General features: G+C 41.3%; 1 protein-coding gene, 1 long non-coding RNA gene and 1 pseudogene across 2 annotated transcripts; 1 reads left to right on the top strand and 2 right to left on the bottom strand.

Moving 5' to 3' along the window:
* Positions 1-380: 380 nt before the first annotated feature.
* On the bottom strand, positions 381-7,516 carry IL12A (interleukin 12A). The gene is made up of 7 exons (XM_043875250.1): positions 7,387-7,516; positions 6,615-6,766; positions 3,540-3,653; positions 3,144-3,185; positions 3,026-3,067; positions 2,784-2,927; positions 381-1,061 (listed from the first exon to the last, which is right to left on the bottom strand). Exons 1-7 carry the CDS (start codon positions 7,400-7,402, stop codon positions 906-908), a joined length of 666 nt encoding a protein of 221 aa, XP_043731185.1. The 5' UTR covers positions 7,403-7,516; the 3' UTR covers positions 381-905.
* Positions 7,022-13,279, top strand: LOC122676000. Its single transcript, XR_006335392.1, has 3 exons — positions 7,022-7,467; positions 7,960-8,290; positions 13,033-13,279. It is a non-coding gene; the product is annotated as an uncharacterized LOC122676000 (long non-coding RNA).
* A 3,024-nt stretch (positions 13,280-16,303) lies between these two features.
* Positions 16,304-24,156, bottom strand: LOC122675893 (annotated as a pseudogene).
* Positions 24,157-25,919: the final 1,763 nt, after the last annotated feature.

The raw sequence follows: 25,919 nt of genomic DNA, 5'->3' as shown, positions 1-25,919 counted from the left end.
CCACAGAGCAACTAAGCCCGTGCACCCCAGCTACTGCGCCTTTGCTCTCAGCCTATGCTCCACAACAAGAGAAGCCACGGTGAAGAGAAGCCTGTGCGCCGCAACTAGAGAATAGCCCGGTCACTTGCTGCAACTAGAGAAAACTCACATGCAGAAACAAAGACCCAGCAGAGCCAATAGATAAATGATAAAAAATTTTAGAGATGTTAAAAAAAATAAAATATGGGATTAAAGGAACTAGTAAATGGGCAAGAATATCATGGCATTCTTTCCAAGGTGACTTTTTTCAAATTTCACCAGTTTTCAGTTTTCCCACAATGTGTATTTTAGCACTCAGAGCATTCCAATCACATTAGAAAAACAGAATTACTTTTTTTTAATTAATTCATTTTATTTTTAGAACAACATAAGATACAGCTCAAATCCACTTGGCAATAAATATCTTAATAAATATAACATAAATAAATATAAGTTAGTTCACATGCTTTCATGGACACAAAATTATATAAATAAATACTTTAAAATAAATTATGTTTGAGTGTTTGTTTCTACAAACACTTTGGTACTAAAATAGCTTATAATTCCTTGCTCTTCTTTTAAAGGGAAAAAAAAGAAAACACGTTCTGTGAGGACATTTTCCCTCATCAATTTTCTCATGAAAACTTATAAAAATAACTTATCCCTAGTAAATATGAAATAGACTTGATCAAAAGAATCATGTGGATAGAACAGTCACACTCTGCAAGTCTGGAAAGATGACTCAACAATCATGAGAATTCTGTACCAGCTTCAGTAGGGACAGGTCCAGCCACCCCCTCCCCAGTTCTTAACCCATGCCCGATTACAATCTCTTTGGTTCCAATTTTTGTAAAAATGATTTTAAGGTTAGGAGAGACCTCAGCATTCTAGGAAGAACTCAGATAGCTCATCATTCTGTCGATGGTCACCGCACGAATTCTGAAGGCGTGAAGAAGGATGCAGAGCTTGACTTTTGTCTTGTAAAAATCCATTTCTTCCAGGGAGGGTTTCTGTGGCACAGTCTCACTGTTGAAATTCAGGGCCTAGGAGAATAAATATTGAGCATGACATAGACGGTATTCCAAAATTAAAACGTTCATCTGTAAAAATGGGTGAAGCCAATACACGTCTCAGAGCCTGCAACCCACTCCCTCATTCCCTCTCCTAAACTCAACGCAAATCCACTCCCAGCCAGATGGGCAGGCAGAACCTGAGGGAAGAAGTGCTCATTATCCAAGCACATGGATCTTCAGTGAGTTCTGAAAAGAGCCTGAAAGCTATTTAGAAAATCATCAGTGGGAGTTGCATTTTAGAAAGGAACAATTCTGTTAAGAGACATCTGCTATGATATCCAATTAATTTTTGTCTGTTACATTAAGAAGCTATGTCCTTTTCAGAAGAGGGAGGTGATGCATTGCTACTGATCGGAAACTGTCAGTATCAGACCTGCTGGCTACAGATGCTCAGTCATGTGAAATAAATCAACCTGGCACTGGGTCTCCCAGTTTGAGCCCTTTAATTTGATAACGCAAGACTGTGTGCTCAGTTGCTCAGTTGTGTCTGACTCTTTGTGACCCCATGGACTCTATCCATCAGGCGCCTCTGTCCATGGGATCATCCAGGCAAGAAGACTGGAGTGAGTAACTATTTCCTCTGCCAGGGGATCTTCCCGACTCAGGGATAGAACTTGGGTCTCCTGCATTGGCAGGCAGGTTCTTTACTGCTGTGCCACCTGGGAAGCCCGTATATTTGCACAATGATTGGCACTTTTGCTTGTACTTCCTCACAAAAAGCCCAAAAGAAATGTAGAGTGGGTCATCACCCGATTTCACAGAGGAAGAAACTGAGGCACAGAGGTACAGAATGTCTGGGCATAGTTGTCTGATTACTGGTGGAACTGACTCCATTCTTGGTCCTGAAAATAAAATGTCATCTACAACTGTCTAGATGGTAACATTCTTTGATACTTGCATGATGTTCACTGCCTTTCAAACAAGTAATTTGGCACCAAAAAAAGAAAAAAAAATTAATGAAATAAAAAATAAATTTCTTTTTAGATGATCATTCTTGACGCTGTATTTATCCCATGCCCTGGTCACCACAGCAGCACCCTGCTCTTTACTAAGCGGTTATTTCTATGTTTCATATTAGCATCATGTGCTCTGGTGATTCAGGAGATAACAAGGCAAGTTCTTGTCTCTGAGTTACACTGTGGACATCCCCAGGTGATAAGTCATTTCTCTCTTTCACCCACATTTTGGTTCTAGATGGGTCCTATCCGGGCACTATTCTAGTGTGTTTTTACTAACAGTATTTGCAGATATGCATGGCCCCTGCCATGAACATCGCAGAGGTTTTTAGAGATGTGTGAGAAGATGAGTGGAGTGGAATCCCTTTTTGGAGGTTTAAATCCTACCTCTGCCATTTCCAAGCTGTGTGACCTCGGACAAGTGAACAACCCTCTAAGCTTGGGATTCCTCCTTTCCACAGACCCCATGTGGTTGCTGTGGGGACAGCGCATGTCCGAACATCTTTGCCCAGAGCCTGGGGCACACAACATGATCTACAAACAGTAGGCTGCTCTCCTTAACGTGATCGGCTCATGTTGCCCGCTCACTAGAGGGCGCCCTCGAGGCTGTCTCCCCTACAATGTAGCTGGCTTTTGAAGGTGGCATTTCAGGCCTCCCCCAATACAGGAAGGGCTGACGAGCCCTTCATCAGGGACCCTGGCTGGCTGTCTCAGCATGAAGGACGGGAGGTCTTACCTGCATCAGCTCAGCAATAGCTGCCAGCATGTTCTGGTCTAGAAAGATCTGCCTCTTAGGATCCATCAGAAGCTTTGCATTCATGGCCTGGAACTCCATGTGGTACATCTTCAAGTCCTCGTAGATACTTTTAAGGCACAGGGTCTGGGTGATACAACGAAGTGGGGAAAGAACCATTGAAATGGGCTAAAAACATCCCCCAACCCCAATGTTGCATTTGAAGAAAGAATCTTGTGTCTTACTGTCATAAAAGAGGTCTTTCCAGAAGCCAGACAACTCCCATGCTATAAGAAAAAAATAATGAGATATCAATGATATGAATTCATAATATGAGCTGAAACCTTCAATTTTCTGACTTACAGTTATTAAAGAGGTCTCTCTGGAAACCAGGCAACTCTCATTCTAGAGCAAAAAAAAAAAAAAAAAACAAATCACACATTGAAAAGATACTAATTCTTAATATAAATTTTTCTGACTCCTCAAACATCAAATTTTTTCACTGTGGTAAAAAACACATAAAATTTATCATCTTAACTATTTTAAAGTGCATAGTTCAGTAGTGTTACGTTTATTTTACACTGTTGTAAAAAACCACATATTTTTACACATTTTTGTTTCAAGTTGAACTTCTACAATGGGGCCTGTTGACATCCCATGAGGATGGAGCCCAGAAGCATGCACATTTTTGGAAGAAGATGAGACCTGATGCACAGCCCTTAACCATGTTATAAGCTTTGGGAGGAAAATCCTCTATACCGTGGCTAATTCCAGTGGTAAACAGGCCTCCACTGTGCTGGTTTTATCTTTGGTGATATCTTCATGATCGATCTCCTCAGAAGTGCAGGAGTAAAATTCTAGGGTTTGTCTGGCCTGTAAAATATAAAAAAAAACTCAGCTTATGATATTAATAAGGCACCAGGCTCCCTGTAATGCTGGCACCAAAGCAAGAGTTGGCTGCCTTTGACCGCCATCTCTGACCTATAGAAAATTCAAGGTCTTCATAAGACCAAAGAAACAGGTCATTGACACTCTCTCCCACTCCCTCCTCTCCTTTTGCTTATGACATGTTTCTCCGGATGATATGTTTTTCCGTTATGTAAATACTATAAATCATTTCAACAGGCTGTGCTAATCAGCCTCTACACCATGCTGGGACACTTGCTTCTGGTGAAAACAGTTTTTTTTTCCTTTTGCCAAAGCATCTGTGTTTTATGAATATCTTTTTCAAATATAGCTTCTAGAGGGGGATTGTTAAGGTCACCACTTGATGGATATAACCAACATGCAACCATGAAAACAAGTGGAGATTTAATGTGTAGTATATACACACACACATCATCTTACCAGCATGCTGAACATATTTATGAAATTTAGTTTAAGAAGTCAATGATTTGCTGATTAAAGATTGAGATCATTTTTCCATTCAACAAGCCTGATATATTCTATGCTAGGTACTAAGGAACGTGACAAAGAAGGGGATTATATTATTCCCGCCAGGATTCCCAGTTCAGCTGTGGAGACAGGCCAGTGCCCAAATGACCAGGGGACATGCCAGCAGGTGAGAAGGGCTGAATTGAAGGGTCAGAAGGCTCTGAAAAGGGAGTGGAAAGAGATGAAAAGGTTCCCCAGGGATGGGACATCCTCAGAGGAGGGGGATCGTCAGGCAGAGGGAACAGCATGGGGCATGAATCAAAGCTTGAGACTACAGGACACGTGTGGCAACAAGTAGTAAAGCTTGCTACCCTGTCTGCGGTAGGAAGAAAAATGCCCCTGCCAGAGATATCCACCTCCCAACCCCTAGAACCTGAGACTATGTCACATTATGTGGCAAAGGGGAATTAAGGTTGCAGATGAAATTAAGGTTGCTAATCAGCTGACTCTGAAATAGAGAGATTATCCTGGAGTGTCTGGGTGGGTCTAGTGTAATCTCTGGGTCCTTGTAAATGGAAGAGAGAGGCTGGAGAGTCAAGGTCAGAGAGATGAAGCATGAGAAAGACTCATTTGTTGGCTTTGAGGATGGAAGGGGGCCACCAAGGAATGTGGGCTGCTTCTAGACGTTGGAAAAGGCAAGAAAATGAATTCTTCTCTAGAGTCTCCAGAAAGAGATACAGCTCTGCTGACACCTTGATTTTAGACCAGTGAGACCCATTTCGGATTTCTGACCTCCAGGGCTGTATGATAATAAGTTTGTGTTGCTTAAAGCCATTAAGTTTGTGGTAATTTGTTACAGCAGCAATAGAAAATGAATACACTGCTCCTGGAGGCCTGAGCAGGTTGTAAAAAGTTAGATTTGCAACTACACTGCAACAATGAAAATAAAAAAATCTCCAAATAAGACACTAGCTTTATTTCTGTGATAACTGCCTTCCTTTATTCCAAAATGAAACAGTGACTATCTATATTATTATGGCATTGTTAAAAAAGATGAATCCATGAAATAGTGCCTGGCATAGGCACTCAATAACTACTTTTTAAATGAAAAAATGAATAAATAGAGCAGAAAAATTATATATATATATATTTGGAAATGTGGGTCCAACTGCTATAGTTCTTCAAATCTTTTCAGGAGAAGCTAGAAATCTGGATTCTTATATGAACAGTCTACTTTTTCAATGACATCAAACTCAAAAATTAAACTATAAAAGACACTGGCCAAAAAAAAAAAAAAAGACACTGGCCAAACTTGACAGATCTGTGGACTGGACATGGCCTCTGAATCACATGCATTTGCTACCTCTGCTTTCTCAACAAGCAGCCAGCTGATTTGTTCTGGCAAACTTGACACAGGAATCATATTAAAAAATCAAATTGAGTTCTGTGATCTTCTAACCTTTGGTGCTGCCTCTGGGGAGTAGAAGAGTCAAATTTTTCACATGAAGCATCTATTTAAATCAGAGCTCCTAAATTTTACCCATACCAAACTTTTCTTTAGGAATCAAAGGACTTACCTCTGCAGTTTTCACTTGGTGAGCTGCCTTTTTAACTAAGATGGATTGAACTATAAGGAAAAATGGGCAGCCCATTATGAAAGGTTGCAGTGGGCGGGTGGGGTGGGAAGGGTTCCTTAAGGAGAACTTGTGGCACTGAGCTTACTTTAAGGCATTCATAAAGCAACAAGCTAGAAATATTCCAGGAAGATTTACTAGAGAGCAGGAAGGTCAAAGGACATCTTTAAAAACATCAGTTTAGGCTGTTGCAGCCAAAGCAATAGATGTTGGAGTGTTTTTAAAGGAAGAAGAAAAAAAAATTTTTTGCATTAAAATAGGAAAGCTAAAAAAAAAAATGAAGCTTTAAATAAAATTAGATAATTCACCCCCTAGAAAAGGAAGCCTGGACGTGCACTTTCACAAGCCCCCTGAAATGTGTTACTCTAACAACAAACGGAGCCACCAGACTGGAAGTTGGCGAGGAGCGTGAGGGGCAGGGCCGATTCATCTTTGTAGCCCCTGGAGCACAGAGGCCGCCCCTAATAACAGTTTCCTGGATTGATAAGTTGTCAGAGGAACAGTGTGGGCCTGACACAATTCCATCTCTGTTGGCAGGCTACAGGGAACACTGTAAATATCCACTTTCCTCTGTGTAGGCACAGCCAAAACGAATGCCATTGTAATTTATGACCTCGCCTGCCTTCTCTGGAGACACAATTTCATTGAGACTCTTAAGCTAATAGTTGGGCCATTTGTAAAGTTCCCTCTTTCTCTCTTGACAGCTCCTGATTAACTTCCACAATTTCCCTGCAGTTCCTTCAGGTGACCAGGGGTTCAGAGCTGTCCCTTCACTAGAGAGACTGCAGTGGGAACACGGTGGGGACAAGGACAATGAAAAGCTCACCTTCTGCAGTGTGTCGCTGACGGCCCTCAGCAGGTTTTGGGAGTAGTTGAGGCAACTCCTTCCTGGGCCTGCTGTGGTCGGGGGGAGGCTCCTGCCCAAACTGAGGTGGGGCAGGTGGTGGAGGAGGACCAGGGTGGACAGGAGGAGGAGGCCTGCAAGGGAATCCAGGGCAAGAATGAGCAGGCCGACCTCCACCTTCCATCTCCTCTGGCCATCTCCGCCCATCTCCTTCCTGGGCGCCAACCTCCCACTGATCTTTCAGAAACTGAGAGATGATGAATCAAGCTCTTGAAGGGCAGTGCTCTGTTCTAGGGCTGAAAGCCAACTCACAGACACTATTGCCTTGTGAGTTCAGACCAGGGCGCAGGGCAGAGTTCACCCAGAAAAAGTCTCCGTTTCAGGAAGAGGGAAAGCGAGGCCAGGTGGGGAAGCCACCCAGTGTTTTGGAAACAGTGGGGAGACATAGCCTTGCTTTGAAGCCGACTGGCTGGGATCTGTCCTCTTAATGGTGTCTCCAAGGGAGCCTGGGCAAGAAATTATCCTGCGGGGCCTCAGTTTCTCTTCTGCGAAGTGGGCATAATACTTAGCTCCTGGGGTTGTTCCACGGTTAAGAGAGAGGATGTCTCATCGGGCGCAGGATAAGCCCGCAGTGTCTCCCTGCATCCTTCCTCCTCTGCACGAGATTGCCGTCTTCCAGTCTCCACGTAGCCCATCCCAAGTTTCTGCCTCCCGGCCGCGGTCCCCCAACCCGAGCGCGAGGCTGGTTACTCACTGCGAAGCGGGCACATGCTGAGCGGAGCGGCGGGACGCGGAACCGAGCCGGCAGCTGGACGCAGACGGGTGCACGCGGCAGGTGAGGGTGGTGGTTGGGAGGCCAAGCCAGGGGTCACATTTTTATAATTGCCCGAGGCGCGGTAGGACTTTCCCGGGACTCTGATCTCTTGCTTGCTTTCTCTCTCTGTCTCTCTCTACATCAGCTTCTCGATGACACGTGGAGTCTAGCCCGCGGGGCTGGAGCGCTTTCGGATTAACTCCCCGTGCCCCCGGCCGCAGTCGTTCCGGGACGGCCCCGCCGCCTCCGGCCTGGCCCAAAACGAAAGTGAAATTCGGGGCCGCGTCGCGGCGCAGGGTCCCCGGGCAAGCCCGACCCCTGGCTCGCCCCCCTCGGACGCCCCCCGCCCCCAGCTCCCCAGCCCTGGCCCCGCCGCTCCGCAGCGCCCCCTCCCGACGGAACACCGAGTAAGGCCATCCCCCGTCCATCCAAATCTAGGATGAGATCTGACCTCTCGCCTAGGTCTGGATGGGGGTAGGCAAATCATTCAATCATCATTCATTTTTTTTTCAGAGAGTCCACGGTGCGCCAGGGCGACACTGACGGGCACCCAGCAGTGACCTGGTCACTTTCGGCTCACTCCCACACCAAATCTGACTCAATGTGTTTTATTCCTGGGTACCATCTTAAATACAAAAAGAGATGAAATCAGACTGGCTATGCAATAACTACTCTTAGAGAATCCAGTTTCTTACAGCGTCCAGGAGAGAATCGTTAGAGTTTAGTGGGATGGATGTACAGAGTCCTGGGAGGAGAGGTCGGAGAAAGGTCATCAAGGAGCCATGGCGTTGAGGAGGCAGCAAAAGCGCCCAGAAGGAGGGAGCTGCGACTTGATTGTTGACAGGTGAGTAGACATTAGATGGGATGCAAGTTCTAGGTCGAGGGAACGGGGATCAGACACACAGTTGGGGAAGGTAAAGGAAGGGGGTGATCTAGCAGTCCTGTACAGGGTGTGAGGGTGGAAAGGGTGAGGGTGCTGTTCTGTGAGGGTAAGGTCTGTGCTGGGAAGTGTACATTCTGCTGAGAATAGTGGGAAGCCTTCTAGGGTTTTCGGCAGGAGATGCGGTTGCATTTGCATGATGGGAAAATCAGCAGTAGTGTGGAGGATGGGGGCTTCCCTGGTGGCTCAAAGGTAAAGAATCTGCCTGCAGTGGAGGAAACCGGGGTTCAATCCCTGGGTTGGGAAGATCCTCTGCAGGAGGAGGGCATGGCAACCCACTCCATTATTCTTGCCTGGAGAGTTCCATGGACAGAGGAGCCTGGTGGGCTACAGTCCATGGGGTCACAAAGAGTCGGACATAACTGAGTGACTAACACACCAACGCGGGGGATGGGTCCCAGGGGTCAGGAGTGGAGGGCATGACCAAGCCCTATTCAGATTGGAGACTCAAGGGTGGGCAATGGAATCCTTAGGGTGGGGAGGGACCGAGACTTGGTAACTCCTCAGGTGAGCAGGATAGGAAGGTGCCGAGGATGGCTGAAGAGAGCTTGTTCTGGTTCCTGCACAGGGGTTACTGTAAGAGGGGAGTGAGTTTGGAGGAGACACTGAGAAGTTCCACTTTGGATGTGTTGGGTTTGAGGTTCCTGTGGGACTTTTCAGTTCACTCATTTCTACCATGAGCGTTAGTCACCCTGGGTATGTATGAAAGGGAAGGGTGTGTTTGGTCATCCACTCAGAGCCTCCAACGGATCTGACTGCACTATGGCCCCAGGACTTCAGTGTTCAGTGTCCAGTGTCCGCCTTTGGGCAGATGCACTCATCTTGTAGAGGGATAAGCCTTTTGGAATACAGGAGAGAAGAGTGGTGCTTCCTCTGGATCCCTGTTGAAGTCTGGATGGATGAGCTCATGGTAGGCCTTGAGATGTTACCATGAATGCATGGCAGGGCCAACCTTTACTAAAGATGTGGTGATGAAACCAATTAGGAGAAAGCTGTGTTAACCCCTCCTCTGATTCCAGCTCTCTCTTTTGTTGGTATCAGTCCCCTTAGCAGATCATCTGCTATGAGGTACCCACCACAGGGACTTTTAGATGTGTGTAAAATGAGACCAACAGTTGATCTCTAAGGCTCCTTCCGATGTGGTCTATGAATTACCCCTTGGGGATGGAGAGCAATGCATTGTCAGAAATGGTTGCATCTGCAGGTTGTGTGAAGCAAATAAGGGGTGCTGAGCTGTACTGTTGCCATGGGGATTTAGGATGGAGTTACATGTACTTAAAGTCAGAGTGAAATCAAGTTTAGCAGAGCCACTTCTCCCTTGGAAAGGCTGTCTCCTGTGAAAAAGAATTTCTGCAGCGTAAAAGAGCATAGGGCCTCTGCTCAGAATGGATTCTTGGCCACTGGACATGGTTGCTAACCTGTACTTTAGTGAAACAGTTCTCTGATATGCTGCACATTCTGTAGCCAAGGTCAAAGGACAGCCTTCTTCTGAGATAACATTACTTTTCTATAAGAGACATTCTTTGCCCATGATCGCTACTACATGATGTCTAACACTATACTGGAAGTCTTGGCCAATGAGATAAGGAAAGAAAAAGAAATGAGAGATTTAAAATTGGAAAGTAAAAGACAAAACTCTTGTTATTTACAGTTGATATATAAAAAAGCAACAGAAAGAATAGATCAAATACTAAACTAATAAGAGAATTAGTCTGTATGGACTCTATCTATAAACTTCATTGGATACAAATACTAACTTTCAAAAATCAACCAAATTTCTCTACATCTGTAACAACCTTTCAGAAAATATAATAAAAATAATGTACCAGATAGTAAATAGACAGTAATAAAAAGAAGATACCATTCACAATAGCAGCCAAACTATAAAGTAACTGCCTGTTGATGGAGAAGCAATACAGTGGTTAAGAATATGGACTCTAAACTTTTTGAATCCAGGTTCTGTTAGTTACTTGCTGTGTGTTCTTGTGCAAATTACTTATCTGTCCAAGCTCAGTTTCCTTATCTGAAAAATGATGATAATAAATGTACTGTAGGGTGGTTGTGATTATTACATGAGTTAATGTAAGCATAAAATCATCTTTGGGGAAAAATCAGTCAAGAACATAGAGTGATTTAATTTAAATGGAAACACATAACCTTGGAAGATCTTAAGATATAAATAGCCCAAGTCTCTTTTAGTTAATTCACATATTCAATGCAATCCCAATACAAATTACAAATAACTTTTCTGAGGAACTTAATAATAAGCCTAATCTAAAATATAAAAGAATAAAAGCACATGAATATCTAAGTTAAACCTGTAAAGAAATAATAGAGATGGGCAAATAGCCCTACCAGATATAAAGATATAATTCAGAGCAATAGTAATAAAAATAACATTTGGCAATAGGACAATCAAATGCACCTTTCAAACAAAATAGAAAATTATAGACAGACTCATATGTATGTATATTTAGTATAAAGGTATGATGACACTTAGATCAATCTGGGAAGCATGGATTGTTTAGTAGAAAATATTATCATACAGAATTGGAGCCACTTAGAAGGAGGTTAAAGACTAAATTTGAAAAGTAAAATTAGTACAGTAGTAGAAGAAAATGTAGGACACTATCTTGATCATTCAAGAGGGGAAGGACTTCTTAAAAACATGAAAGCCCCAAGCCATAAGTGAAATACTCATATATTTGATTACATAAAATTAAAATTTTCTGTAGTATGATTTCCTGTTAACTATGGACAAAGTTAACAGATAGCTGACAGACTGGGAGAAAATATTGTGCAATGTCTAAAACCAACAGGAAAGTATAGAAGGAACTCCTAAAAGTCAGTAAGAAAAAGAAACCCCAATGACAATGGGCAAAACTTATGAACAGGCAACAATATACAGAGAAGAAACCTCAAAGGATAACCAGAACAGCAAAGAAGAATAATATATCACTTTGACCTTTTAGACCACCAAAAAAATGAGTACACTGGACACTGACAAGTGTTGGTGAAAATGTAGGCTCCTGGGTTCTTTTTATGTGATACAAGTAGACTGATGCAGCTATCCTGGAGGGCATTTTGGCATCTGGCTTCAGTTGGATTAAGTACATGCACACCTGATTATCCAGTGTTCTAGCTTGGGTATTTATCCTAAAGAGATATAGATCTCCAAGGTCCATAAAACAGCATGTGTGAAGATGTTCAAAAATGTTAAGTCATTGGTTGTAGTGGAGGGAGTTGGAGACCATCTAGTTGCCCACCAGTGGGGAAATGAATAGATAGAGTGTGAGGGATCCACTTCCTGGAGTATTCTGCAGCATTTAGAAGTAGCAGACTAGATGTATACACATCAATATGAGTAGATCTTTAAAACATAATACTAGGTAAAAAACCTAAAGATAAGACCAGAATAAGATCTGTGTATAATACTAGACACAGACAGTTCAATCTCTTGCAGTCAGGTTTGTTTAGGGGTACAAAAAAATTGGATTTTAGAAAAAGAAAAGGCAGCATCTCATGATTGAACACAATATTTCTGCAGCAAAATGTAGGAATGTGTTACATTAAGTGGATAAAGGTTACAAATAACCTCATGTCCCATGTATCAGATTTTACTAAGTGAGTTTAAGGAAAAGCTTTTGGGGTCCAGAACTGTGAGGTTTCAGAATTGCAGATAAACAATTGCAGACTTACGTTTACTTTAATGAGAAGAATATATTCAAAATGGTACATGTTATACAAGGACACTCACAAACAAATGAAATGTGTTAAACATATTAGGATAGATCCCACTGAGGAGTGATGGGATGAGAATGAGGAATGCGGATTAAAAATATATATATAAATATAAGTGTGTGTGTGTGTTTCAGTCTCAGTCGAGTCCAACCCTTTGCAGCCCCATAGATTGTAGCCTGCCAGGCTTCTCTGTCCATGGAATTTTCCAGGCAAGGATACTGGAGTGGGTTGTTTGCAAACTTTAACTGTAGTTTGGTACATTCAGATAGTTTTTCTATTAGTCATGCTTTTCCCATTGGGTTTGAGCAGTGGGCCACTCTGAGATCTCATCTAATAGCTCCATCACTGGTAATCAGAGGTCTTTTCAGATATTTGGCAGAATGTTTTAAGGTCTTGTATCACAGTTTCTCAGCTGGACATTGTTCCCCAGAGGACATTTGGCAATGTCTGGAATAATTTTTGGTTGTCATAATGGGGACAGGAATTGCTACTGACGTCTAGTGGGTGGAGAAATGATGCCACGTGTTGAGTACAACATCCTATGGTACCCAGGATGGCTGCTCCCACCCCCAAACTGAAATAAGTTACACCGTCCAAATTATCAGCAGTGCTGGATACTGCAGCTGTATCAGATATCAGTAGTTGCTCAGACTACCTGCCTTTGTTGTTATTCTCCTTGGGAGGCAAGTTGACGGTCATAGGCTCTGAACTGAAGACTTAGCACTGTATCTTTGGTGCCATGATTTAGAGTGGCAGCCCATTCTTGGAAGAAGTGAGGTTCCAAAGAGGTTTGTGATCAGTTGAAACTGTCAGTGTGAATCTATAGGTGGGTATTGTAAATGCCAGGGTCCTTCACAACACAGCGAGGATTCCGCTGTCAGTTTTCCTGCGGTTCTCTTCTATAGGGATCATTGAATTTGAGCATCAATCAACTGGTGTTCTCCTGCCAGACACCTGACAGAGTGGGGTGCAGTACAGCTCTACTCCTGAAAGGTGACCTGTCAGGGTAAGAAGCACAGCCTTACATTCCTGTTACGTGCCGAAGAATTGATGCTTTTGAACTGTGATGTTGGAGAAGACTCTTGAGAGTCCCTTGGACTGCAAGGAGATCCAACCAGTCCATCCTAAAGGAGATCAGTCCTAAATATTCATTGGAGGGACTGATGCCGACACTGAAGCTCCAGTACTTTGGCCATCTGATGTGAAGAACTGACTCATTGAAAAAGACCCTGATGCTGGGAAAGATTGAAGGCAGGAGGAGAAGGGGGATGACAGAGGGTGAGATGGTTTGGCATCACCAACTCGATGGACATGAGTTTGAGCGACCTCCGGGAGCTGGTGATTGACAGGAAAGCCTGGTGTGCTGCAGTCCATGGGGTCACAGAGTCTGACACGACTGAGCGACTGAGCTGAACTGAGCTGAATAGACAAGCCTCAGGCATGACATGTTAATGAGACTGGAGCAATTTTGTTTTTGGTGAAGTGTTTCAGCAGCAGGGAGAAAAGTAGTGAGCTGAGCCAGAAAGACTGACTTTGCATCTATGATCAAAAGACCTTAATTCTAGCTGGCTTCTGCTACTTGGTAGCTGTATATAAACTAAGACAGGCCACTGCCTTTCCTAATTTTCATATCTGCAAAATGGAGATGGTAATGCCTTGTTGCCTAGTTTAGTCATGCGGATCAGATTATATAATCTATCACCAGGTAAGTATTTTGTAAAGGTGGAGAGCGTCCTCACTGTGAAATACCACTACACAGTGAGAGGAGTAGTTAAGATTTTTGGATTAAGGCACACGGTCACTAGTGTCTTCCACAACTGCCTCTTGGCACTCTTTTAAATGTTAAGTGGCAACTTCCCAATGAGGGGAAAGGGGAGTCCTAAATGTGCATAGTATTGTTTCTATAGGCAACATTATATGTTATCATACTGTCTTAAAGAACCTCAAAAAATACTAACAGTGGTCTTCAAGAAAAAATTTCCAAGAAAGATGTTATTATTGCTCACTGATGCTCCATATTCATAAAGGTTTTCATGAATATCATTGCAAATTTTTCTGCATCTTGAGACAGTTTAACAAACAAGCAAAAATAATACAGCTCCTGGCCATCGCAGTCTCATGCCTGGTGAGATCACCTGATGCTTAGACATTAAAAAGAAAAAGATGATAAATTTGATAATATAAAGAACAAACATTTCTACAGCAAAAGGATACCATAGATAACAGTTAAAGGCAAATGATAACCTAGAAAGAAAACATTTGCAACAGTATGTGACAGATCAAGGGCTCATCTCCTTAGTGTAAGAATATGAATATGAAAAAGAAAAAAGTCAACAATCCAATAAAAAAACGGGCAAAGGATATGAATAGACATTTTGAAGAAATAAAAATATAAATTACTTAGAAACATATGACAAATAGCTGCATTTAAAATTAGATAAATGCAAATTAAAATGATTAAATATGGTTTTTAGCCTTATACTTCACAAAACTAAAAAGTTTGATGATTTATGGGTGTGTTGAAATTGGTTGCCATATTCTGTTGGAGGGAGTGTAATCTAGTGCAATCTATTGGAAGCATTAGTTGGCTTATAGCTATTAAAATTAAAAAAATACACATATACTTTTGCTCAGCATTTCTATATCCAAGAATTTATCCTATACACTATTTGCACATGTTGGAGAAGGAAATGTCAACCCACTCCAGTATTTTTGCCTGGAGAATCCCATGGACAGAGGAGCCTGGCGGGTTACAGTCCATGGGGTCGAAAAGACTTGGACACGGCTGAGCAACTAACACGTTCACATATACATGAGGACTTATTTCCATTGAAAGTATTATTTTTAATATCAAAGACCTAGAACACTCTAAATGTCCATTAATAGGGGCTTATTTCATTAAAGCATAGTTCATCTTTTCAACGGACTCTTCAGTGTAGCTTGAGTTAGATTTATATGTGTGATAGGAACAATCTTCATTATATCAAAATTCATGTGAGGAAATTCCCTAGCAGTCCAGTGGTTAAGACTTCACCTTCCAATGCAGGGACTGTGGGTTTGACCCCTGGTGAGGCAGTTAAGATCCCCCAGGCCTCGTGACCAAAAAATCCAAAAGACATAAAACAGAAGCAATGTTGTAACACATTCAACAAAGACTTTAAGAATGGTTCACATTTGAAAAAAATCTTGAAAAAAATAGTTATGTGAAAAATCAAGGCCCAGGGACTTCCCTGGAGGACCAGTGGTTAAGACTCCACACTTCAAATGCAAGGTGCAACGGTTCCGTCCCAGGTCAGGGAAATAACATCCCGCATGCTGTGAGCCATGGCCAAAAAAAATAATTAAGGTTCAGCGTCCACTGTGTAGTATGCTTCTGTTTGTGCAAGGAAAATGTATATACATATATATTTATACACACACGTATATATGTACACATAGATGTAGGTATAGCATCAACATAGATCTACATTCATAAGAGCATAGAAAATCAATGACCATTTCCACTAGAGAAGGAGATTGAATCTTTGAAGTACAGAGAAAATCTGCTTTTTATTGAATAGCCTCTTTATTGTTTGAATTATTCAACATTCAAATATATTGCAGCTTTATTTATTTTTGTTTCACTTTGTTTTACTTGTCTTTTAAAAGATCACCTAATGGCAGGTGGAGTGAACTTTCCGGAGAGCTGCTGGGCCCATTCTGATAGCTCTTAAAATTTTTTTTTATTGAAATATAGTTGATTTACACTGATGTGTAATCTCTGGGGTTTCTCAGGTGGCACAGTGGTAAAGAATCCGCCTGCCAATGCAGGAGATACTAGAGACTTGGGTTCCATCTCTAGGTTGGGAAGGTCCCCTGGAGAAGGAAATGGCAACCTACTCCAGTATTCTTGCCTGGAAAATTCCATGGATGGAGGAGCCTGGTGGGCCAGAGGTCCATGGTGTCACAAAGAGGTGGACACGACTGAGCACACATGCGCGTGCATTCTGTCCATTCATTCATCCATCCATCCCTTTATCATTTCACTTGTGCTATGCATGTAGTCACTATTATGTGAATCACTTTATTTCACTGGCTAGAGCCTTTCTAGCCTCTGGCCTGGTAGAGTGGAAACACCATGGGCTTTGCAGAACTGGTTTAAAATCTAAACCTCCATCACTTTCTTTTTTTTTTCTAATTGCAAAGTAAGTATATTGATGATAACTTTATATAATTTACTCCCTATATTTGATGTTACAAACTTTAGGGTCTTTGAGATATGCAGGATCCTTATATGTAACTGGCATAACCCCCTATATTTGAGCTCTCTTAATCCTTTTTGTGATTTCTTTTTGTTTCTTCCCACAAAGACCTGTTATGTGCCTCCCATAAATGCATCCAGTAAATGGAGAAATAAACTGGGATAAAAGCTGTATATTCTTATAATCTATATGGTTTCCACACCAGATATAATTTTTCAGAGGCTCTTTATAAGGATTTTCCATTGGAGCAGGCAGGTCCTCCTTGCCTGCTATCTGTTTATGTTGTGAATAACTTCACAGCACTGCATGAGTCCCAGAATTTGTGAGGCAGACAGCAGCTGTCACGAAACGCAACTTTCTCCTCCCTAGCCTACTGCAGGAGCTACCATAGAGGCCACATGGTTCCTTGCTCCTCCCCTCCCCCCCATCATTTTCTAACTGTACAGTTCTGGGTTATTTCATTAGCTTTTCTGAACTCCTAAAAACAGGAGGAAAAACACCTACCTGCTGGGATTGCTGGGACAATTTACTGGGATCATGTACACACAGTTGGGCAATGGGCGAGGCCCTGTAACACAGCGGCCTTGCCCTTAGTATGTCAGCATGTTGCTAGTTTCCTTTTGTGGGGCTGGTTTCTAAACAGTGATTGATGAGGCTTTAAATAATCCCTGGAGGGCCCATCAGGAGCCCTATTCTTCAGTGAGTAGAAGGGCTGAGGTTAGTTTTTTGAGGCTGTATGGCCCCTCATGTGGAAGGAAACAGAATATTCCTAGTTAAGACAATCCTTTTTTAATTCTTAAAAAACAGTGAAAGTTTCTCAACATACGAGACCTGAAAAACAGGCTAGCTAGTACTAGCTTTTTAAAGTCTCCAAACAGTCATTTTTATAGTTTTATATAGTCATTACTCATGATTATTTTCCAGTGTTTTTCATTCCTCCACATTTGTATGATCTTATACCAGAGATAATTATTCTTTCTGCCTAAATGGCTCCTTTTAGACTTCTTTGTTTTAAAGCACAGGTCTGCTGGCAACAAATCCTTTTACTTTTTGTCTTAAATGTCTTTATTTCGCCTTAATATTTGAAATATACTTTTGCTTGGCCATTATTTTCTTTTAGCATTAGAAGATGTTATCCCAGAGTCCTTTGACTTCCATTACTTCCGTTTCTCATTGCTCTCCTGAGGGTAATATGGAAGATAGTCTGACTGATTTTCGGGAGGACTTTCTTTTTTTGTCTTGTTTTCCTAGAAATTTGGTTGTGCTATTCCAAGATGTGTTTTCCTTTATATTTATCTTGCTCAAGGTTTGTAGTACTTCTTGAATCTATAACTTACTTGATCCCTTTAAATCTATAACTTGATCCCTTCAAATTGATTTTGAAAAATTCTCAAATATTGCCCCTATTGCTCCAATTCAGTTTCATTCTAGAACACTTCTGGAATTTAACTACACATATGTTTGACCTTTTCACAATGTCTTACATATCTTTATGCTATTTTCTGTATTTTTCACCTTTTTCTTCTTTTTTTGATTTGGATGCTTCCATCTGGATATTTTCTATTAACCAATCTTCTGAATCGCTAATGCATTTTTCATCTATCTAAACTGTTGTTAAATTCAATTATTGAATTTTAATTTCATCTGTCTAAACTGTTATTAAATTTATTATATTTTGCAGTTTGGGAATTTATATTTGGCTTTTTATTTTTAATACATAGATTTCAAATCTCTGATGAAATTCTCCATCTTGTCGTCATCTAATTTCTTGAGCATATTGATCACAGTTATTTTGCATTCTGTGACAGATATTATCTGTGACAGATAATAATATGGATCATCTCTGTATCTCTTTCTATTGTGTGTTTTTTCTCTTGCCCCGTCTCTTTGTATGCCTGGTAATTTTTGATTGAATGCCAGACATTGCATATAAAAAGTTGTAAAGACTGTCCATGATGTTAACTCTGGCAGATGGTCAGATTAAAAGCAGAATACCTTAAACTAAAAAGGGAATAAGCTGACTTGAGCCTGGGTTTTTAAGCCTTTACGAGGCTGATCTGTATCTATGTACCCTTATTTCTAGAATGTAGTTCAATCAGTTCCACTGAAAGCAGGAAGTGATTACAAAACCCACTCTGCTTTGCTAGGCTCTGAGTGCTAATGTTTATTTATCCAGCGCTATGTCATTAGCTCCGTTTAGTTTCTCAGTCCTTTTGTTCTGCCTCTCTTAGTCTGCTCTGCTTACTAACCGGCAAACATGTAGAGGCAAAAACTAGATAATTCTCTTTAAATCAGCTCTCTGTACGCTCTTTCCCTCCAGAATCTTAGCAACTCAAGCTCTGGTTGTTTCGGTGGCCCTGAGCCTCAATATTTGTCTCTCCAATGAGTCTACCAAAACTCCTGCTCCCCTTTTCTGCTCTTTAAAAGCCACTCTCTGCTCAGCGTCTCTATCCTCTATTCATTATGCGTGTGAGTCAGCAGATACTCAGTAGGGATTGGAGAAAGTCAGGTTTATCTCCGTGAGTTTGCCTTCTTTTAGGGATACTGACTTGACTCTTCAAGCCCTGGCTGCCTCAGTGGCTCTTCAATGTTTTCAGACATTAACTTTTTTTTTTTTTAATTTAGTTCTAGCTATTTTCACGGGAAGTTTTTTTTTTTTTTTTTTTAAACTACAAGCTAGCCTGCCATGACTAGAAATAGAAACCAAATAGCCATTTTAAATACAGGGTCTGCTATGCATTCCAAAGTTAAAGCTTAAATTCAGAGTGGTTATGACAACAGATGGAATTCTTTTTAAAAATAATATACTATCCTTGGGACTAGAAAAACTGTGATGAACACAGAATAATAGGAATGACCTTTGGGACTTCCCAGGTGGCACTAATGTTAAAGAACCTGCCTGTCAATGCAGGAGATATAAGAGATGCGGGTTAAGATATAAGAGATCCCTGGGTTGGCAAGATCCCCTGGAGAAGGAAATGGCAGCTCACTCCAGTATTCTGGCCTGGAGAATTCCATGGACAGAGGAGCCTGGCAGGCTACAGTCTGTGGGGTTGCAAAGAGTTGGACATGACTGACGCTACTTAGCACAGGCTTCCCTGGTACCTCAGCTGGTAAAGAATCCACCTGCAATGCAGGAGGCCCGGTTTGATTCCTGGGTCAGGAAGATCCCCTGAAGAAGGCATAGGCTACCCACTTCAGTATTCTTGGGCTTCCCTGGTGGCTTAGTCGGTGAAGAATTCGCCTGCAGTGCTGGAGACCTGGGTTTGATCCCTGAGTTGGGAAGATGCCCTGGAGAAGGGGATGGCTACCCACTCCAGTATTCTGGCCTAGAGAATTCCATGGACAGAGGAGCCTGGCAGGCTACAGGGCATCGGGCGGCAAAAAGTTGTACACGACTGAGCAACTTTCACTTTCAATTTTCACTTAGTACAGCACAGCATATAACATAGGTATTACTTTTATCATCCTCATTTTTGTAGATGAGGAAATTGAGGAACGGGACATCTTAGTGAGTCACTAAAAGTTATATCTAGCAAGGAACGGTGCTGGGATTTGAATCTATGTGGGGTCTGATATTCTTAGCAGAAGCTTAGAAGTTTAAACAAGGTCTTATTATTGAGAAGGTAATATGATAATCTTTCTCTCTCTTCTTTAACAGGTAATGAGAAATATACAGAGAGATTTTTACACCATAGCATCCTTCAGGAACTCATTGCATTCTTTTCCATTTGTATCCCCTGCATGCCTTGCACAGAGATGGGCACATGCAGAATCACAATAAAACCTTTTGAGTTCCAAGTTGGAGCTGAGATCTGAAGTTATATTTTATCATTTGTCCTGTTGCTTTTCTTATGTTATTAAGAATTCAGCAACACACATGGCACTTGTGAAAATGAAATTTGGGGTTACACAGTATGATTGTGTAGGCCAAAGAGATAGTTTAGAGCAAAATCTACCCCGTGCTTTGCTTGTCAAGCTAAGTGATAGCCACTGCAGCGAGGAGGAAGGAGTGCCTTCTCTTACTCACATTCTGGACAATTCTAAGAATTTTTCCTTGTCTATCTCACAAGAGGCGTTACCAATCTTTTCTGGCCAAAACAGTTGGACAGAAAGACGTCTAAACCCAGCAGCTTGTTATCATATATTTCTGTTTATTTGGGACCCACTGCAGGGAAATTTACAGGGTCTGATAACACTGATCTCAGAGTAGGGAGAAGGAAAATAGGACAGGAAAACACTGGCCATATTTGTACTTCAGAAAGGGAAGAGTTGAATCAGTTTTCTGTCCCCATATGCTACCTTTGGTATCAGACCAGAATAGATTTCCAGAGAAGGAACTCCAGGTGAAAGCAGCAGTCAGGACCTTTTCTGATATCCTACAGTTTCATTTCCTCTGTTGTTTTCACGGCATGAAATGCCCCAGTGTTTCTCTCCTAACTCATGGTGTAAATTTACCCAGTGTCAAGGAACTTCAAAGAACTTGGTGGTGGTGGTGGTTTAGTCGTTAAGTCGTGTCCGTCTCTTGCAATCCCATGGACTGAAGTCTGCCAGGCTCCTCTGTCTGTGGGATTCTCCAGGCAAGAATACTGGAGTGGGTTGCCATTTCCTTCTCCAGGGGATCTTCCTGACCCAGGAATCAAACCCAGGTCTCCTGCACTGCAAACAGATGATTTACCAACTGAGCTATGAGGGAAGTCCAAAGAACTTAGTACTGTATATTTATTCTACTGGTAGTAATAGCCTTTTAGACGATGGACACAGAGTACTATTGAGCAGTTTCTCTCCAGCAGCTGAGAACTAATGTTTCCACACCCAGTAAATATTTAGCTCTATAGAAAGATTAATCAAATATATTCTCATAAAGCACTTGAAATTGATCTATTTTACATTAAATAGAGCTAAACTAATTTCCTGCAGCAATTTTAGGACATCTATCTAACAAACAAGTTTCTACAATTGATTTCATTTATTAATACCTTGGGATTATCTCAACCAAAGAATCTGAGGGTAATCAAATAAAAAACTCACTGAATTATAAGCAAAGTTCCAGCAGACCTTTCAGATTATTAAATAATTAGAATAACTTTTTATTTGTTAAGTTGTTCAGGGACCTTTTTTTTTTTTTTTTTAAAAAAAGACACTGATCTCTTTTGAGAGGCTATGACCAAAACATAGTAGTTTGAAGGTTATGAGGTCTGTTTATAATGATGAATTACAAGGCTGTTTATGTTGATCCCTTTTCTTGCCGGAAAAAAAAAAATCCAAATTTGAGCCATTGACCCTTAAATAAATATTTCCCTTGGAATAATAAAGAAAAACATACCCTTGTTAAAATAACATATAGAGGGTAGAAAACACCTTTCAGTAGACCCTTTTTGCTTCCAGGTGGAAACCAAATAGGTGAGTATTTTTAGAATACTGAGGCTTTGTGTATGGATACAATAATTGAGTGACTTCAGCTATTTCAACAGGGAAGCTTGGTACTTTTTATGACTGTGTTTAGGGGATTTTGCACCCAAATATTGCTCTGGCTAGCAGTAATTTGGGGAAGGGTGATGTTACTGGTTACTGGTAACATTGACTACATGATAGCTGCTATCATTGACTACCTGATACGTTCTAGGGACTGTGCTAAGCAATTTTATGTTATTTAACCCTCAAGACAACTCTTTGAGTTAAATAACCATTACTATCCCTGATTTACAAATGAGGACACTGAGCTTTAGTGAGGTTAAATAACTTTCCTAAGATAGTAGAGCTGAGATTTGAACCCAGCACCTCTTTGCTACTCTCTTAAAATACTGTGGCATGAGCAGGATGGTTGAAAGTAGTGGGAGGGGAGTGTAAGTTAATATAAACTTTTTGGAAAGCAGTTTTGGAATACTTATCAAAAGGCTTTTAAAATGTCACATGTTTTGACCAAGTAATTATACTTCTGAGGGTCTAGTTTAGGACATTGTTCAGAGATTTAAATAATGATTATGTACAAGGATGTTCACTGAAACATTATTTATAAGAGTTTATAATATAGATTGAAAACTAATGTTCTCTAGCCCCTACTAATTGTAATAGACACATAATATAAATCATGTCAAAGGCATAGTTGGAACATTATGTATCTTTTAGTAATAATATTAAAAAATGTTTTTTTGGGGAAAAGGTTCAGAATTTGTTGTCAGGTGAAAAAGAGAGATGTAAAACTGTACAATATATAGTATGATTATAGTGATGTTTAGAAAGGAAGGAAATCCAGCAAAATGTCATCTGTGAATAATGAATGATGAGTAATTTTTATTTTCTCCTTTATGCTTTTTGATATTTAAAATATTTTTCTAGAATGAGTACAAAGTACTTTCATAACCAGAAGAAAATGCTATTATTAATTTTGTTTAAAGAACAGTAAATTCGCCAACATTGCAATTTCCACTGTCAGCAAGTCACCTTTTTTCTTTGAATTAAAAAAAAATTTCTTTTGCTCTTAGTCTTATTTTTGGCTGTGCAATTTCTATAATATCACTGGAGAAGAAATCCTTATCCCAAGCAAATAATTACCTTGGGAGAGAGTAAAGCCCTGTGTTTACTCAAACCTTGCCCTAAACACTGTATGTAGGGGCTCTCCTTGTGCCCACTCAGCCATGTCCAATTCTTTGTGACCCCACAGACTGTAAACCATCAGGCTCCTCTGTCCATGGGATTCTCCTGGCAAGAATACTGGAGTGGGTTGCCATTTCCTCCTCCAGGGGATCTTCCCGATCCAACCCATGTCTCCTGTCTCCTGCACTGGCAAGAAGATTCTTTATCCTTGAACCACCTGGGATCCCTAAAGTATTTATTGGGCTGCTCTGGGTCTTAGTAGTGGTATGTGGGATCTAATTCCTGGACCAGGGATCAAACCCTACATTGGAAATGTGGAGTCTTAACCACTGAACCACCAGGGAAGTCCCAAGCTCTCTTTGGACACATTTAAATCCCCTGAGCTTTCCCAGCAGATGGCAGGGAGACACCGAAAGGCAGGGCCCAGGGAGCTGTAATCAGAGCGCATCAGAATTGAAGGACGTGGTCAGAACGTGTCCACCGATACTGACACTAATCAAACTAATAGGATAGAGCTTCTTCCTACCAAATAAAGGTGCTTCAGAGAAAATTTGTGAATATTCTTTTGTTTATCCAGCATATGTTTGTAGATCACCTTCCATGTTAAAAATTCTGTGTTAGGAGGACTTGGGAAAGTTCATATGGATTTAAATCAGCTGTGATGAGCCCACGTGGCTGCCTGAGTTTTTATTAAGATGACAGAGGTCTCCAATCAGGGGAGCAGGGACTCTCTCACCTTAGTTAAGATGCTGGCAAAAAGAGTTTTCAGATCTCATTGAAGTTGGGAGATATCCTAAGACTTCATAATAAGACCTGCATAATGGACGCTTAAATCACCTTCCATATACATAGTCCTACACGTGTTCCATCCTTGCCAGACCCTAGTCATAAGTGGGAAGGTGGACTTGGGAGAGGGGAGGAAGGAATGCAGACATCCATTAAACAGTGTTTAGTGAATAGAAGCCTGAGCAGTGGTAAAACACAACTGAAACAGACCCAGTTCCATCTTCCTTCTCCTGTTAATAGTCTCAGGCTAGAGTCTCATTCCTTTAGCCAATATCATAACGAGTTGGAACACCTCTACAAGTGCTCATCCCTAATTCTCTGGTCTGACCTGGCCACCTCTCCATCTGTATTTCCCACAACTCTCCCTCTTGTTCCAGTCTCTCCAGAGACACTGGGTTTGGCCATGGTACGTGCCAGCTGTGTTCCCACATCAGATGTTTCGGCTTTCCTGTTGCCTCTCTGTATTATAGTCCCTTCCCCACCATCTTATGTATAACACTCTATTTCCTCCCCTGACCCCTGGGACTGTCCAGCCCCCTACTCAGTTTGACTGTGCTTTTGTAACACTTACCACTATTTGACAATATATGTTTAGTTGTTTGTTTATTGTCCTACATTAGAATGTACATTCCATGAGGGCAGAGACTTTGTCCATTTTATTCTCTGTTGTATTTCGAGCACATAGAACAGAGTTTGGTACATAGTAAGTGCTCAAAAAATAGTTATTGAGTAAAAGAATAAACATACTTTTCTGGAGGGTGGTTTGGGAATATGTGTCAAAACATAAAATGATATATACCTTTGAGCTAGCTAATCCAACTTCTTAGATTTGTATTAAGGAGATAATCATACAGTTGAAAAATAATATACACAATGAGGTTAATCAGAGGGTTGTTTAGAGCAACACACAGAAGGAAAATCCAAATATCCATTAGTGGAACCTTGTGATAGAGGCAAACTGATTGACATCATTATATGTAAATCAATATTTATCAAAATGGAAAAATGTTTACAACGTATTAGGGGGTGAGGAAAATTGATTCTGGAAGAGCTTGTATGGAATAATTACATCTAATAAGATTCTATCATACTTTGTATGTATCTGTGTATAGAATAATGTGAGGGCAAGTATTGACCAAAATAATAACAGTAATCTTGGTGGCTGGGAGTGGGATTTGGGGTAATTTTTACTTATCCTATATACTTTGTGTATTTTTTGAAAACAAATGACCTTGTATATTTCTGAAAAAAATTTAAACAAAGTTAATAGAGCTCTTTTATAAAGTTTTTTCTACTTCAGAGTCGATTTTAGTTTGCCCTGTGTCATAGTAGCACCCAGGTGACTGACTCAAGATGCCTGAAGGAGTACTGCAGGTTCATTCAGGTCCCTGCAGGGGTGGTTCGCTGAGCTTCTAGATGTTTTAATGCCTTTTCTGCATTGCCCTGCCACTGCCCTGATAAACACTCTTTCCTGGTTACACAGCCCTGGTAGCAGCTGCCCCCCCATTCCTGCCCCCTCCTGTCTGTCTCGTCCAATGGAGCAAACTAGAGGGGCTCCCCATGACCCACAGTGGACTCCACACTCTCGGCTGGTCGTCTGGAGCCGCCCGCACACACAGCCCCAGCGTCTTTCCCTAACCGTGTTCTCAACCACTCTGTTATTCTGCCATTTCATCTGCCTGGTGTCTTGGGCTGTGTCCCAATGCCCCCCTTTCTTTTTCTCTAGAATTCCCTTCTCTCTGTCTCCCCTTCTCTTTTGGCCCCTCTCACCCTTGTCTTTTCCAATCAAAACCCTAGAGAATGACCTTCCAGAAAAACTACAGTACCTAAAAATCTGTATTAATCCTTTGCTTCTTAGAAAATGAGTTTCTTTTGGTTTATGTAATGGGTATGTATGACTGGTAAGCTCTTTGAAGGCAGGAAGTATGTCTTATGCTTCCTCACGTTATGTATTGAATCTATTTGTTTATTCATTCAGCAGATTTTCGTTAAGCACCTGCTGTGTACATGACCTTGGGCTAGGTTCTTCTTCTTTTTTTCTGTGATAGGTTCTTGAAGAGAACAGTGAACACACAGGAACTTCTAGTCCAGGATGCCTCTATGGAGGGCCTTACTCATCTTCAATCTCTTGAGTGATAAGCTTCCTTATAAACTGCATATCTATCAGT

The sequence above is a fragment of the Cervus elaphus genome, chromosome 19 (genome assembly GCF_910594005.1).
Source record: "Cervus elaphus chromosome 19, mCerEla1.1, whole genome shotgun sequence".
In the NCBI taxonomy this organism is placed as follows: domain Eukaryota; kingdom Metazoa; phylum Chordata; class Mammalia; order Artiodactyla; family Cervidae; genus Cervus; species Cervus elaphus.
The sequence above is the reverse complement of the archived record's forward strand: the minus strand, read 5'-3'. Positions and strand labels throughout refer to the sequence as shown.

Coding starts and splice junctions, on each gene's coding strand:
- IL12A (XM_043875250.1), bottom strand. Junction 2,928..3,025: donor GAAAGACCTCTTTTATGACA/GTAAGACACAAG, acceptor TGTATCACCCAG/ACCCTGTGCCTTAAAAGTAT. Junction 1,062..2,783: donor CTATTGCTGAGCTGATGCAG/GTAAGACCTCCC, acceptor TTATTCTCCTAG/GCCCTGAATTTCAACAGTGA.